This window comes from Thamnophis sirtalis, unplaced genomic scaffold, assembly GCF_051295495.1.
Source record: "Thamnophis sirtalis isolate CommonGarterSnake01/CBP01778 unplaced genomic scaffold, rThaSir2_p1.2 scaffold_13, whole genome shotgun sequence".
In the NCBI taxonomy this organism is placed as follows: domain Eukaryota; kingdom Metazoa; phylum Chordata; class Lepidosauria; order Squamata; family Natricidae; genus Thamnophis; species Thamnophis sirtalis.
The window spans coordinates 39,078,329-39,091,924 of record NW_028261393.1 but is presented as its reverse complement, the minus strand read 5'-3'; the positions used below and the strand labels follow the sequence as shown (position 1 = coordinate 39,091,924).

The following is a 13,596-nucleotide window of genomic DNA, read 5'->3' as shown; positions in this document are numbered from 1 at the left end:
AAGCAGCTGATTGTCAGTTGGATCAGCCTCCCAACCATCAGCTGTTTCAGGGTGCAGGGATTGCCATAGCCTATTGCCATCTCTGCGCACCCCATTTTCAGCCCTCGGTTGGGCCATTTTCAGCCTCAATGTGCCACATTTTCTGCCCATTTCAGGCAGCGGGGATCTGAATGGGTGGAAAATGGGTGCATGGAGGCAGCAATAGGCAATGGCAATCCCTGCAGCCTGAAACAGCTGATGGTTGGGAGGCCAATCCAACTGACAATCAGCTGCTTGTGCTAATCAAGCTGTGCTGAAGCTGAAGCTGAAACTGAAACAGACTGTTTGCTGTTTGCTGCAAGGAGACAAATTGCTGGGAGGCAGAGGCCAAAGGGTGGGAGCCAGCAGGTGGGTGGGACTATATTCAATGTATAAGACGCACCCAAATTTTCACTCCCTTTTAGGGGGGAAGTGCATCTTATACTCTGAAAAATACAGTAAGTTGATCATCTCTTCTCTGTGACAGTCCCTCAAGTACTAGAAGACAGTTATCATGTTATCCCTAAATCTTCTCTTCATTAACCAAGGAATTGGTTTTTTAATATCTAAACTGTTAAGTGATTTTTAATTGCAGTTACGATCATGTATAAGTTCTGGTTGTAAAACTGCAGTGGGCGATTAGCTTAAGAGCTAGCTGTGCAAACCTGCAACTGTTTACATGGACTCCAGCACGAGTTTGAAAGCTTGGAAGACTAAATCTCTGCTGCAAGTGACAGACACAGATTGGATCCTGCAACCTTATCCTGGGACATTTATGTGTACAGGTAGTCCTCGACTTACAACCACAATTGAGCCCAACATTTCTGTTGCTATGTGAGACACTATGCTGTTGTTAAATGAATTTTGCCCATTTTACAACTTTTCTTGCCGCCGTTGTTAAATGAAGCTCTTAATTTAGTAAAACAGTTGTTAAATGAATCTCTATTCCCCATTGACGTGGCTTGTCAGAAAGTCGCAAAAGAGGATCTTGTGACCTTGGGACACTGCGACCATCAAAAATATGAACCAGTTGCCAAGCATTTGGATTTTGATCACATGACGATGGGGATGCTGCAACAGTTGTTAAGTGTGAAAAATGGTCTTTGATTACTTTTTTCAGTGATGTTGCAACCTCAAACTGTTACTAAATGAACTGTTGTTAAGTCGAGGACTACCTGTATTTGCCTTCATTCCTACAACTGTTTTCTCTGCTGTTTCAGCTCTCCCCTCTATGGAAGAAATGGGAGATGTTTCTATTCTTTCTTTTCACAATTCCCGAGGAATTAGACTGTTGAGCCAGGAATCAGGTCATGCAGTTGAAGAGGGTATAAACAGGGAAGGTGACGTCCTTAATTAAACTTTGATTTGACAATACTGCTACTCTTCAGAAAGACCTTGACTAGGTGTCAGAATGGTCAAACAATTGGCAACTACAAATCTCAACCAACAAATGTTCTGTCTTACACATTGGCAAAAAAAATCAGAACACCAAATACAAGTTGGATGGACAGGACCTAGTAGACGACTCCCACTCTGTCAAGGACCTTGGAGTACTCATCTCTAATGATCTAAGTGCCAGACAGAGGTGGGTTGCTCCTGGTTCAGCCCAGATCAGATGGGATGCTCCTGGTTCAGCCCAGATAGTGGCAGAGGCAGGAGGCTCCGCCCACCTGCCCAGATGCTTCTGTGCATGTGCAGAAGCATTGCGCACATGCACGAGCACGGGTGAACCACTAGCGCTGGGATTTGCAACCCAACTCTGGTGCCAAAGCTCACTGTAACAACATTGCCAAAATGCATTAACAGTTGTTAACCTAATCCTGCATAGCTTCTTCTCTGGTAACACTGTACTACTAACTTGAGCATACAAAATATTTGCTAGACCAATCCTCAAATACAGCTCATCTGTCTGGAACCCACACTGCATATCGGACATTAATACAATTGAATGAGTCCAGAGGTATTTCACAAGAAGAGTCCTCCTTTCCTCTGCTCGCAACAGAATCCCTTATGGCACCAGGCTTGAAATTTTGGGCTTAGACAACTTAGAACTATGCCGCCTTCGGTCTGACCTAAGTGTAGTACATAAAATTATCTACTATAATGTTCTACCTGTCAATAACTGCTTCAGCTTCAACCACAACAACACACGAGCACACAATAGATACAAACTCAAGGTAAACCGCTCCAAATTTGATTGCAGAAAATACAACTTCAGCACCAGAGTGGTCAATGCCTGGAATGCACTACCTGACTCTGTGGTTTCTTCCCCAAACCCCCAAAACTTTAACCTTAGACTGTCTACTGTTGACCTCACCCTATTCCTAAGAGGTCTGCAAGGGGCAGGCATAAGCGCATCAATGTGCCTACCATCCCTGTCTTAACAACCCCATTTATTCATATCCATTTCATGTATTTGTAATCTTATATATACTTATATCTATGATCTACATGCTTGACAAACCAACAAACAAATAAATAAATGGATTTTGGCTCAGCTGCTAGCAATCCGGACCAGTTGCAGTCTAGAATAGGAAGATAAAGTTTCTTGCCTGATGTTCAGATGTTGGGTGACATCTGTATCCTACAATTTTGCTTGACAAACATGAGACAAGGGCTAAATCAAAAGAGAGACTGTACTTGTGCCTTGAGTGTTATCCCTGATATTCTTCAGGTTAGTTGGATCAGTTTTTATAACAAAGGTGGTCCTTGACGTACGACCACAATTGAGCCAAACGTTCCTGTTGCTGAAGTATTTGTTAAGTGAATTTTCCCCATTTTATGTCCTTTCTTGCCACAGTTGTCAAGTGAATCAGTGCAGTTGTTAACTGAGTCACAGGGTCGGTAAGTGAATCTGGCTTCCCCATTGACTTTGCTGGTGAGAAGTTTGCAAAAGGAGGTCACATGACCCCAGGATGCTACAACCGTCATAAATATGAATCAGTTGCCAAAGATCTGAATTTCGATCAAGTGACCATAGCAATAGCAATAGCAGTTAGACTTATATATACCGCTTCATAGGGCTTTCAGCTCTCTCTAAGCAGTTTACAGAGTCAGCATATCGCCCTCACAGTCTGGGTCCTCATTTCACCCACCTCGGAAGGATGGAAGGCTGAGTCAACCTTGAGCCGGTGAGATTAGAACCGCTGAACTGCAGATAACAGTCAGCTGAAGTGGCCTGGAGTACTGCACCCTAACCACTGCACCACACTCGACCATGGGAATGCTGCAACAGTTATAAGTGTCAAAATGGTCATAAGGCACTTTTTTCACTGCTGTTGTAATTTCAAACTGTCAGTAATTAAACTGTTGTATGTTGAGGGCTACCTGTATATCCACACCACACACCATGTTTCCCTGAAAATAAGACAGGGTCTTATTTTCTTTTGACCACCAAAATAAGCGCTTGGCCTTATTTTCAGGAAGGTCTTATTATTTTTGAAGTGCAGGAGGAGGCGAGTGTGGTCACCTTATGGATGTTGCTGTGTTGCAATATTTTTGAGGAGGGCTTATTTTCGGGGCAGTTTTATTTTAGCGCATGCGCTCATAAGCACAATTGGGCTGATTATCAGGGGAACAGGGTAGATTTTGGTCATGCTGGCTAGCATTATGGATCTCAAAGCCAATAAACCCAGACTATTTTCCCAAGAAAGTCTTAACATCTTCTATTCCTAACTGATATTCAATTTTTATAAAAGTTTCTACTATTTGGAATATGGTTGTTGTTTCTAAATAAAGTCTGACAATCCCATTTCAGAACTTAAGTTCTCCTGCTTTAGAATAAGATCAGAATGCAACACAGATCAATCTTTTGAAATCTTTCTTCCCCTCACTTAAAGATGACACCAGCCATCTGTCCAATTCATCAAGTCAACATCTGCTTTTCGTTGTTATATAAAACAAGAACAATTCAAGGATGAAATTATTGGATATTAAAGGTTACATATTAAATCTTTGTATCCTTGCCTATAAATCAAAGAACAAACTCATTTTCTAGGCATTAGAAAGCTCTTTTCAATATTTGCTCCTGAAATTTTTTGGGGAAATTACCTGAAATGCATATAGCCATTTATTTATTTTGGGAGAGAAGGAAGGGGAGATACAGTATTTCTAAAGATGGCAGAAATGAAAATATTGGTTAAAAACCAGAAAACAGTGAATGCCTCCTCTCTAAGCTTTTGCAAGCCCTGCAGAACTCAATTTCTAAGCCAGCTTTTCCCATCGACATTTCAGAGAATTGATCTTCCAGCCAACTAAGCAAGCAATGCAGAGATTAATATTACTACCCACAATGGAGAATATGTCTTCTTTAGATATAACTAGCTGAAGAAACACGCTAAATCAGGAGTGTCAAAATCGGTTTCAGTTGAGGACTGCATCAGGGTTGTGTTTGACCTCGGGGGGCCAGGGTGGGCGTAGCTAGGGGTGGTCATGGGCAGCTTGATGTCACTCATGTCGGGGGTACCTACTGTGGCCCGAGCACTCTGCCAGGAAAAATGGACTCTTGAGCTCCGTTTTCTGCTGCCACAGCCTCCTGCAACCCTCTGCCAGTGAAAACAGAGCTCGGGAGGGCCGCATGCCCATTTTCACTGGCAGAAGCACCATGAACAGGTCCTTCACTGTTTCCAGGGTGACCCCGCAGGCCAGATCTAAGTACCCCGTGGGCTGGATCTGCCCCCTGGGCCTTCAGTTTGATATCCCTGCTCTAAACATTCCATTTGCTTTGCTTTTCCTTTTTTTCCTTCCTTCTTTCCTCCTCCTTTCCTTCCTTCCTTCCTTCCTTTCTCCCTCCCTCCCTCCCTCCCTCTCTCCCTTCCCCCTTCTCTTCCCTAATACTTCTTTTTGTTTGTGTCTGTCTGTCTCTCTTGGTGTCTGTGCCTCTGTGCACAGGGGAGAGAAAGAAAGAGAGAATGCCACATGGATAACCTATCTGGAAACGGAACTAAAGAGCTACAGTATTTTTACCATCTATTACAGGATATCAATAGGTCAAAGAAAGTATCAACTAATGTTAAGGACCTACCTAAAATCTCTGTCCTAGCTTCTTACCATTTTTAATGACTTTATCTCAAGATACCAATATATACTTTTACCTGCCCAGCTAAGATTCCACCTTCTAACCAATATAACATTCTAATCACTGAGCTGTGGTGGCAAGTGGTTAGAATGCAGGCTAATTCTGCCAATTACCAGCAGCTCGATTCTCACGACTCTGCCTTCCGTCCTTCCGAGCAATAAAATGAGGACCCCAATTATTGAGGCCAATATGCTGACTCTGTAAACCGCTTATAGAGGGCTGTAAAGCACTATAAAGCAGTATATAAGTCCTATTGCTATTCTGCCAAGATAGACTTGCTAATGTCCAATATTCAATACAGCTTTGTCCTTCAGTATCTCTTGAATCATTGGTATACTTTTTGCTAATTCCTTTTAATAAATTCACAGACCCTATTAATAACCCATGTCTTAAGGAATTAACAAAGTAAACCAGACGTAGTTTACATCACTCTTTTTTGACTCACATTTACAAACTACTTGTAAGGAAATTCATTAAGATCATGCTTCTAATGAAAGGAATGGTATCACAGGAGATGTAAAGCTTGCTCCATGAGTTTAAATCAAATCCTGTTACTTTAATCTATGTGTTAAATCTACAGTTTCTTTTTGTAAAGTTTTCTTCATGTTTCCTCCCAAATATTCATCTAAAGCTCACACATTTGAAATGATGTTATTGTTGGTAGCCTATTAAAGTGACTTGCTTTTTACTTGCAGACTTTTTCACTGAAATGTCCAAGGATGTCATGGAGTTTTACTTAGTCATGATTGCTGTTAGTTGTAATTTTGATTCTTATGCTAGTTAAGTGCGCTGATCTTTATTTTCATTTCCCACCCCATCCCAATTCCCCTACTCTATCCCATCCTACTCTACCTATAATTATTATTATTACCATATGGTGTTACAATAGCCAGGAGACCAAAATGCTATTGCAGCATAGTACTTCGGCTTGCCAAGGTGCCAGTCCTGTTATAGGACATGTTTATGCGTTTCCCAAGGTGTGCCAATGGAGGGCGAACTGGCTTTGCACCAGAGAGAAAGATGACTGGCTCTTCTTTAAGGCCCCCTTTCTTCCCGGGGCAGGAAGCAGGAAGGAAGTGGGCCTTAAAGCGGGAAGGTTCAGAGCCAGCAGGAATCTGACTCCCTGCAGACGTCCGGCTGACATAGCAGCGAGATGGGACGCGGAGAGTGAGCCTCCACGCTCCCGTGCTGAGTTCTCCTGGTTGGTGGGCTCTGAAAGGTTCCTATTTTTCATTTTGGAAAAATGTTATTGGCTCACAAGGAACTTCATTTTTATCTAGCAGCTATCTTTTCATTGGAATAGGATGAAATCTAGCTTTTAGAAAAGCATATATACAAACATGCTGAGCTAGAAAAAAACTAGTACAACAGGATCAGAGTTGGTATTCTGTCGGTTCGCACCGGTTTGGGCGAACCAGTAGTGGCAGCAGTGCAAGGCTCCGCCCACCCACGCTGATGTCATCATGCACGCTCTGAGCATGCACTCCCACTACCAAACCGATAGCGAAGATAAGAGGATTTCATGCCTGAACAGGATCCCTAGTAAAGAAACAGAGGCCGTGTTTCTTAAGTGGCAACTTCCTCTGAGATTGTAAGCATTTCTGCATCCATTCTGGAGGGATGGGCATTTTATTTTTGCATGCTTCTTTTTTTAAGGATCTAATTTCAGCTGCCCTCCAGAAAAACAGCCTAGCACAGTCAGTTCTTTGAGAACAGCTCTGCTGTTGCTTTTTTTTAATCTAATAACTGAAATGCTCAGGTGTTTGGTCATTGTCAAAGGCTGGAGTTCAGCTTCGCCTTGTTCAATATGTTCATCTGAGATAACTCAGAGCATGACAATTGAGACTGACATTCACCCAAGAACACAAAAAGGCATATTTTTTTTGCTATTCCAGATGCTGTGACAAGATATCAGGACTATACAAGAGAGTGGGGGGGGGGGGGAAACAGAGAGACAGACAGAGAGACAAAAACAACAACATTCAAGGGCTGGATGCAAGAAGGAAACCCAGGTAAGTTAGCCTTACGTGGAAAAGGCATTGTTTTGCTTCTCACAACGGATCCCTTTGCAATTGTTTGGCTCTTCGGAGGCACTCGTCTCATAATAGAAATAAAGCTGGTTGAGTCCATTGGCGAAAGCTAGCAGCACCAGGCAATAAATGAAGAGGAACTTGAGAATGTCTAGCAGCATTCGTCCCAGGGAGATCTGCAGGGGTCCCAGGTGAGAGTTTGCTGTAAACAGGGAGATGAGACGCAAGGAGCTTAAAATGTTTGAAATGGCAAAGAGGGCTTCTGCTATCAGGGTTGGGTGCCACATTTCCCATTCCTCCCTTGGACGGGAACCATTGTACTGCAAGAAATAATAGGGGGAGGGGAGGGAAAGGAACACAGGTGAATGCTTGCAAGTCAACTCTTTTTTTGGTAAAAAGTTGTTTTATTTTTCCCTTTCAAATTCATTCTTAGATATACATTTTACACACATATATAATACAGTTTGTGTCACTTTCTTGCCACCCCGTGCCTCCATCTTGTTTTGCAACACCTTTCTTCTTCCATCTTCTTAACTTCCCTTCTCTACTTCCTTCCTTCCTTCCTCCTCTCCTTCCTTCTTTCTTCTCCCTCTCTCTTTCCCCTCTCCTCCTCTCTTCTCCTCTTTCTTACTCTCTCTTCTACTCTTAATTCCCCACCCTTACTTTCTCTGCTTTATCCTTTCTTCCTTTCCTTCCTCATCCCCTCTCCTTTCCATTGTTGCCCTCTCTTATTTATTTTCTCTGATGGGTTCTCGGTCAACTGGCTTGCAAGTCAACTCTTGAAGGCACATTATTTCATGTCGTTAAAGCATTCTGCTCATTCTCTCTCTCTCTCTCTCTCTCTCTCTCTCTCTCTCTCTCTCTCTCTCTCACACACACACACACACACACACACACACACACACACACACACACACATGCAGGTAGACTAGACAAATTACATTCGCTCCCTCCAGTGGTGGGTTGCAGGAGTTGCGCCCAAGTACAGGCGTACTGGAGCCTGCCCGGAGCACCAGGAACCATTCCGGTATGGTGCTGTGGAGGGCCACCCGCCCAAGCTCATTACCTATCCTTTAAGCCTTTGGCACTTCTGCACATGTGCATGGCACATACGGCACCTGCATGACGCTCCGCCGAGCAGCTGGAGCGTCGCAGATGCTTGCAGAAGCATCGCAGGCAAGTATGATGAATGCATGCACTGCACAAGTCCATGACGCCAGGGCTGTTCCAACCAGTACAGGAATCCAGAACTCACCACTGGCTCCCTCCCTCCAAAGCCTCCCCATACAGGTAATCCTACACTTACAGCAGTTTGTTTAGTGTCTGTCCAAAGGTATAACAGCACTGAAAAAAAGTGATTTATGAACATTTTTCACACTTGTGACCATTGCAGCATGACCAAGGTCATGTGGTCAATCTTTGCCATCTTCTGACAAGCAAAGTTAATGGGGAAGCAGAATTCCCTTGACAACAACTGCATAACTTTACTTAACCGTTGTGGCAAGAAAGGTCGTAAAATGGGGAAAAATTCACGGAACTGTCTCACTTAGCCACAGAAATGTTGGTCTCAATTTTGTGTCATAGGTCAAGGACTAACTGTACTGGATTGGACACAGCAGACCAGAACAAGCAGGGCATCTCTACCTTTCATTAGGACGCAATCCTGATGACCAGGCTTGATAAATTATCCTGTGATTAAAGAACAAAGCCAAGGAAACCTCCTCCCATCACGAGGTGCTTGCATGAAATAGGACCTGCGTCTTATTTCAAGTTCAGAACAAAACAGCCCCATCAAAATGTCACTTTGGAACAATTGGCTGGCTTCCACTGGAACAAATCTCAAAACAGATGAAGCATTTTCTTTCAACCTGAACCTCAAAACACCAGTTTTGAGCCCATCAGTTTTGTTCTGAGCTAAGTGCCCTTTCAAAGGGCCAGGGTGATCTCAAAACATTCAGTTTGAAATAAAGTTGTGCTTGAATTTTTCTTGCCAAGAAAAGCAAAGGGGGCACCCAGGAGGGAGAGCTTTGTCAAATATTCTCCAAAGGGAATTCAACAAGATTTTTTATTTTATTTTTTGAGATGGGGGTATGTCTCATTCACAGTTGCAATAAATATTTAACATTGTAGTCTTTGGGAATAATTGAGAAATAAGTTATATATTTTCCCTGGAAGGAAAAAAATATCTGCAAAATTGTACTTCTGCTCTACACCAAATCAACTGTTGGAAAAAACAAACATCTAAAGTGAAATAATGTGATTTTTTTTGTGGTTTCCTCCTTAATGAAACTATCTGCCAAACTATTCGCTAAGGCTACATTACTATTACTATTAGTCCTCTCATCGTTCCTATCACCCATCTCCTCTCACTTGTGACTGCAGGACTATAAATTTGTTGCTTGTATCCTTACAATTTATGTGGATATTATATGGATATTGATTGTTTCCTGATTGCTTATTTGTATCCTGTGACTATCATTAAGTGTTGTACCTTATGATTCTTAACAAATGTATCTTGTCTTTTTATGTACACTGAGAGTATCTGCCCTAAAGACAAATTCCTTATGTGTCCAATCACACTTGGCCAATAAAGAATTCTATTCCATTCTATTCTATTCATCTGGGGAGTTTTGGAGAACAGTAGAGCATCTTAGCTAAGACACATTACTCTGGACAATTCCAACACATCAACACCCATTGCCTTCAGAAGTTTTGTGTGCTCCAACATTGGAGGTTTTTAAGAAGAGATTGGACAATCATTTGTCTGAGATGGTATAAGGTCTCCTGCCTTACACCTAGAAGGTTTTTTTGATTAGGCTGTTGTTTGAGCAGTAAGAAACCTTCCACCAACACTGACAGGTCAAGCTGGTTATATATAAGAAAAGAGCAAACTGTACTCCCTTCTAGCACTGATGAGGTTACCTAGTTGGGTAATGAAACATCTGCAAGGAAAGAACCATGCTCAGAGGACTCCACACTTCCATCCTGAACTACAACTGTTCTCTTCTTTTGAGAATGATAATGGCAGAGCTTACATGATGTGTTCCCAATGACTTTGCAACCATCTTCCTCTGCATAATTATTTTTGGTTGTTTCCTAGCAAAACACTGCAGACATTTGATGTAAAGGAATCTTCCACTGAAAGCTGAGCCAACAGATAGCAATTTATTTCAAGAGAAAGCAAAATGGCTGCCATCAATATGGCTGGCTTCACTTAGAAACCCTCTCTCCAAAAAAAAAAAAAAAAAGAAAGAAAGAAATTATTTTACTCTAGAGCAGCGATGGTAAACCTATGGCACGTGTACTACAGGTGGCATGCGAAGCCCTCTCTGTGAGCATGTGAGCCGTCACCCCAGCTTAGTTCCACCATGCATGTGTGTGTGCTTCCCACCAGCCAGCTGATTTTCGGGTCTCTGCCGCACATGTGGGAGATGCGCGGGCATGCCTGGGGGTTGTGGCATGCCCCCCATGCCTTGTTCCCAGGAGGCTTCAGGGAGGCCTGCTGGCCCAAAAGGGGAGCAGTGGGAGGGGGGGGGGCAGGGCCCCCACATGGCCCATTTTTGTTCCCATGAGGCTTCAGGGAGGCCTGCAAGGCCCAAAATGGGACATATGAGGGGGGGGGGGGTGTCACGTGCGTATGCGTGGGGGGGGGGAAGTATGGGAAAGAACACGCATGTGCAGGGGCATAGAAGTGGGGTAGCACACGCTTTACATTATGGGTGTGGGCACGCGAGGACAAAAAGTTTAGCCGTCCCCTCTCTAGAGCTATGGAGCAAATATTTTGCTTACTTTTTAAGGTCAGATAGTTTATCCCCCACCCTTGGGGGGAATACAAATGGATTTGTTTTGCCTCTGACCAAGACATAAATTCAATTGAGTTATAGGAATGGAAAATACTTAAAACTTCTTTAAAAAATAAAATAAAAGTCATTCTTTTCCAGCGAAGAGGATCTGAAATTGCGCACAAACCTATTTCTACATGATTTCTAATTGTTCCTGACAGTTCAGACTGTTCTGTACATCTGTGAACGTCATGGGTAGAACTTGATTTGTAGAAGGCCCTTAGAAAACTCACTTTTAACACTTCACTAGGTCTTCATCTGGAAGTTACAAGAAGAGATTGAGAGGCTAAAATGAATGCCAGGAGGGCTCTAGGATACTAAATATGTCTTGTGGTCTGTGATAAATTTCTCCCCAATGTGTGTGGTTTGTGGTCAGTGTGGCAGCTGAATACAACAAAGGCAGAATGGTATTAAATCATTTTCCTACCCAGAATTTTTTGTTTTAGAGAGGGAGAAGGGAGAATAAACTGAAGGACAAACTCTAATGAGCTCAAGTTAATTTTAAAAAAAACCCCACATTTCAGTGACTCATCTTTCTCTTGTCCTGGGTAGTTTGGGCTTTTTCTTGCCAAAATGCTCAAGGCAGCCTTCCAAATCCTAATGAATGTCAAAGAGACCTGATGTCAGCAGTCCCAGGTAGATCTGAGAGAAAGATGACCAGGTGAGTTAATTCCACTTTACTGTAAAGGTACATTAACAGAATCTTGTAAGTCTGATAGTTACAAATCTCCTGCCGTCTCTTTTACAGACTGAAAAGTTTCAGTCCTTTCTCAGAGTTTCTGTCTGTTTGCTGTTGTCGTCTAGGCCAGAGGTGGGTTGTTCCCATTTCAGCCCATTTCGGCAGAACCGGTAGTGGAATTCAGGCCTGGGTCGCAGAATCGCCAGTGACCCAGGCCTACCACGCCCTCGAACCAATTCCCTCACTGCTGCTGGGCCGTCATCATTTTGGATTTGAGTGACTGCACGTGCACAGTTCACTGTAAATTGTTTTGTGCATGCGTGAAGAACAATTTACATTGAATAGTGCTTGTGCGCACAGCTGATGCACACCGGTTGCGAACCGGTAGTAACACCGGCAGCAACCCACCCCTGATCTATGCCCTTTCTTACCTGATTATTCTGTGGTGGCGCAGTGGTTAGTATGCAGTACTACAGGCTACTTCTGCTGGCTACCAGCAGTTCAGCATTTCAATCCTGACCGGCTCAAAATTGATTCAGCCTTCCATGCTTCCGAGGTCAGTCAAATGAGGACCCAGATTGTTGGGGGCAATGTGCTGATTCTATAAACTGCTTAGAAAGGGCTGTACAGCACTGTGTGCAGTTTATTAGTCCAAGTGTTATTGCTATTGCTATTCCCTAAGCAGCATCTCTTCCTTCATTTCTCAAGTCATTCCCACACAACACTACACCTGGACATCACTCATAAGGAGATGGACGCTCCTTCCTTGGCTTGTGCAGTGGTGAAATTCAATTTTTTTTACTACAGTTCTAGGCTTGGTGGGCGTGTCTTGGTGGGTGTGGCAGGGGAAGGTTACTGCAAAATCTCCATTCCCACCCTACTCTGGGGCCAGCCAAAGGTGGCATTTGCCAGTTCTCTGAACTACTCAAAATTTCCGCTACCGGTTCTCCAGAACCTGTCAGAACCTGCTGGATTTCACCCCTGGGCTTGTGGATGTATTCCTCATTTGCAGTTAATGCATGGACCAACTGATCTTATTTGATCTTCTGTGAACGGTTGTTGGATAATTGAAATTTCAAATATGTAGAATGAGACTGATTTCACCAAAAGAACTTTTGATCTCATTGTCCACAGATCACAGCATGGTAGAATATTTAGCAGAGGTTAGTAATGGTATGTGGGGAAAGACTTCTGGTTCTCAGAGGTGACATTGTGTGAATTATGAAAGCTTTTTTTTCTGATGTCAAAATATTTCAACCTCAGGACATCCGTGCTATTCTTCAAACAGTTCATTCTGAGTATGCTGGAAGAGTTCCAGTGGTTAAAAAAGGTGTTCCAAGCTGCATTCTGAAATCAGAATAGTTCATTTCAAGGCCAGATCATTCTGTTACTTTCCAAATGATCAATGCCAAGGTTGGGACACTTCTAATTTGAAACATGGTGCCTACCTTTAGACACCATTGAATTTTGATTTCTGCTCACAGAAGGATCAAAATATTTTCAATGTCCAAGAAAGAGCATTTAAGAATGTTTTGGTGAGCTATACTGAATAGCCAGGCGAAACAGTAGAGAACTGTGTGGTTAGGACTTATTTCTGGAGCTAAGCAAGAAATGAAAAAATAGAGGCCATTGAAAATATCCTTAGAGACATCAAAATCCTAAGAATAGAATAGAATAGAAGAACAGAGTTGGAAGGGACCTTGGAGGTCTTCTAGTCCAACCCCCTGCTTAGGCAGGAAACCCTATACACTTCAGACAAATGGTTATCCAACATCTTCTTAAAAACTTCCAGTGTTGGAGCATTCACAACTTCTGGAGGCAAGTTGTTCCACTCATTAATTGTTCTAACTGTCAGGAAATTTCTCCCCAGTTCTAAGTTGCTTCTCTCCTTGATTAGTTTCCACCCATTGCTTCTTGTTCTACATGCAGGTGCTTTGGAGAATAGCTTGA

At 42.9% G+C, this 13,596-nt stretch overlaps 1 protein-coding gene across 1 annotated transcript in view; it reads right to left on the bottom strand.

Moving 5' to 3' along the window:
- TRPC5 (transient receptor potential cation channel subfamily C member 5) overlaps positions 1-13,596 on the bottom strand; it is a 217,186-nt gene that overhangs the window by 40,251 nt on the left and 163,339 nt on the right. The window contains exon 6 of the mRNA XM_087727145.1: positions 7,123-7,445. Coding sequence (XP_087583271.1) covers positions 7,123-7,445 — 323 coding nt within the window. The remainder of the gene's footprint in view (positions 1-7,122; positions 7,446-13,596) is intronic.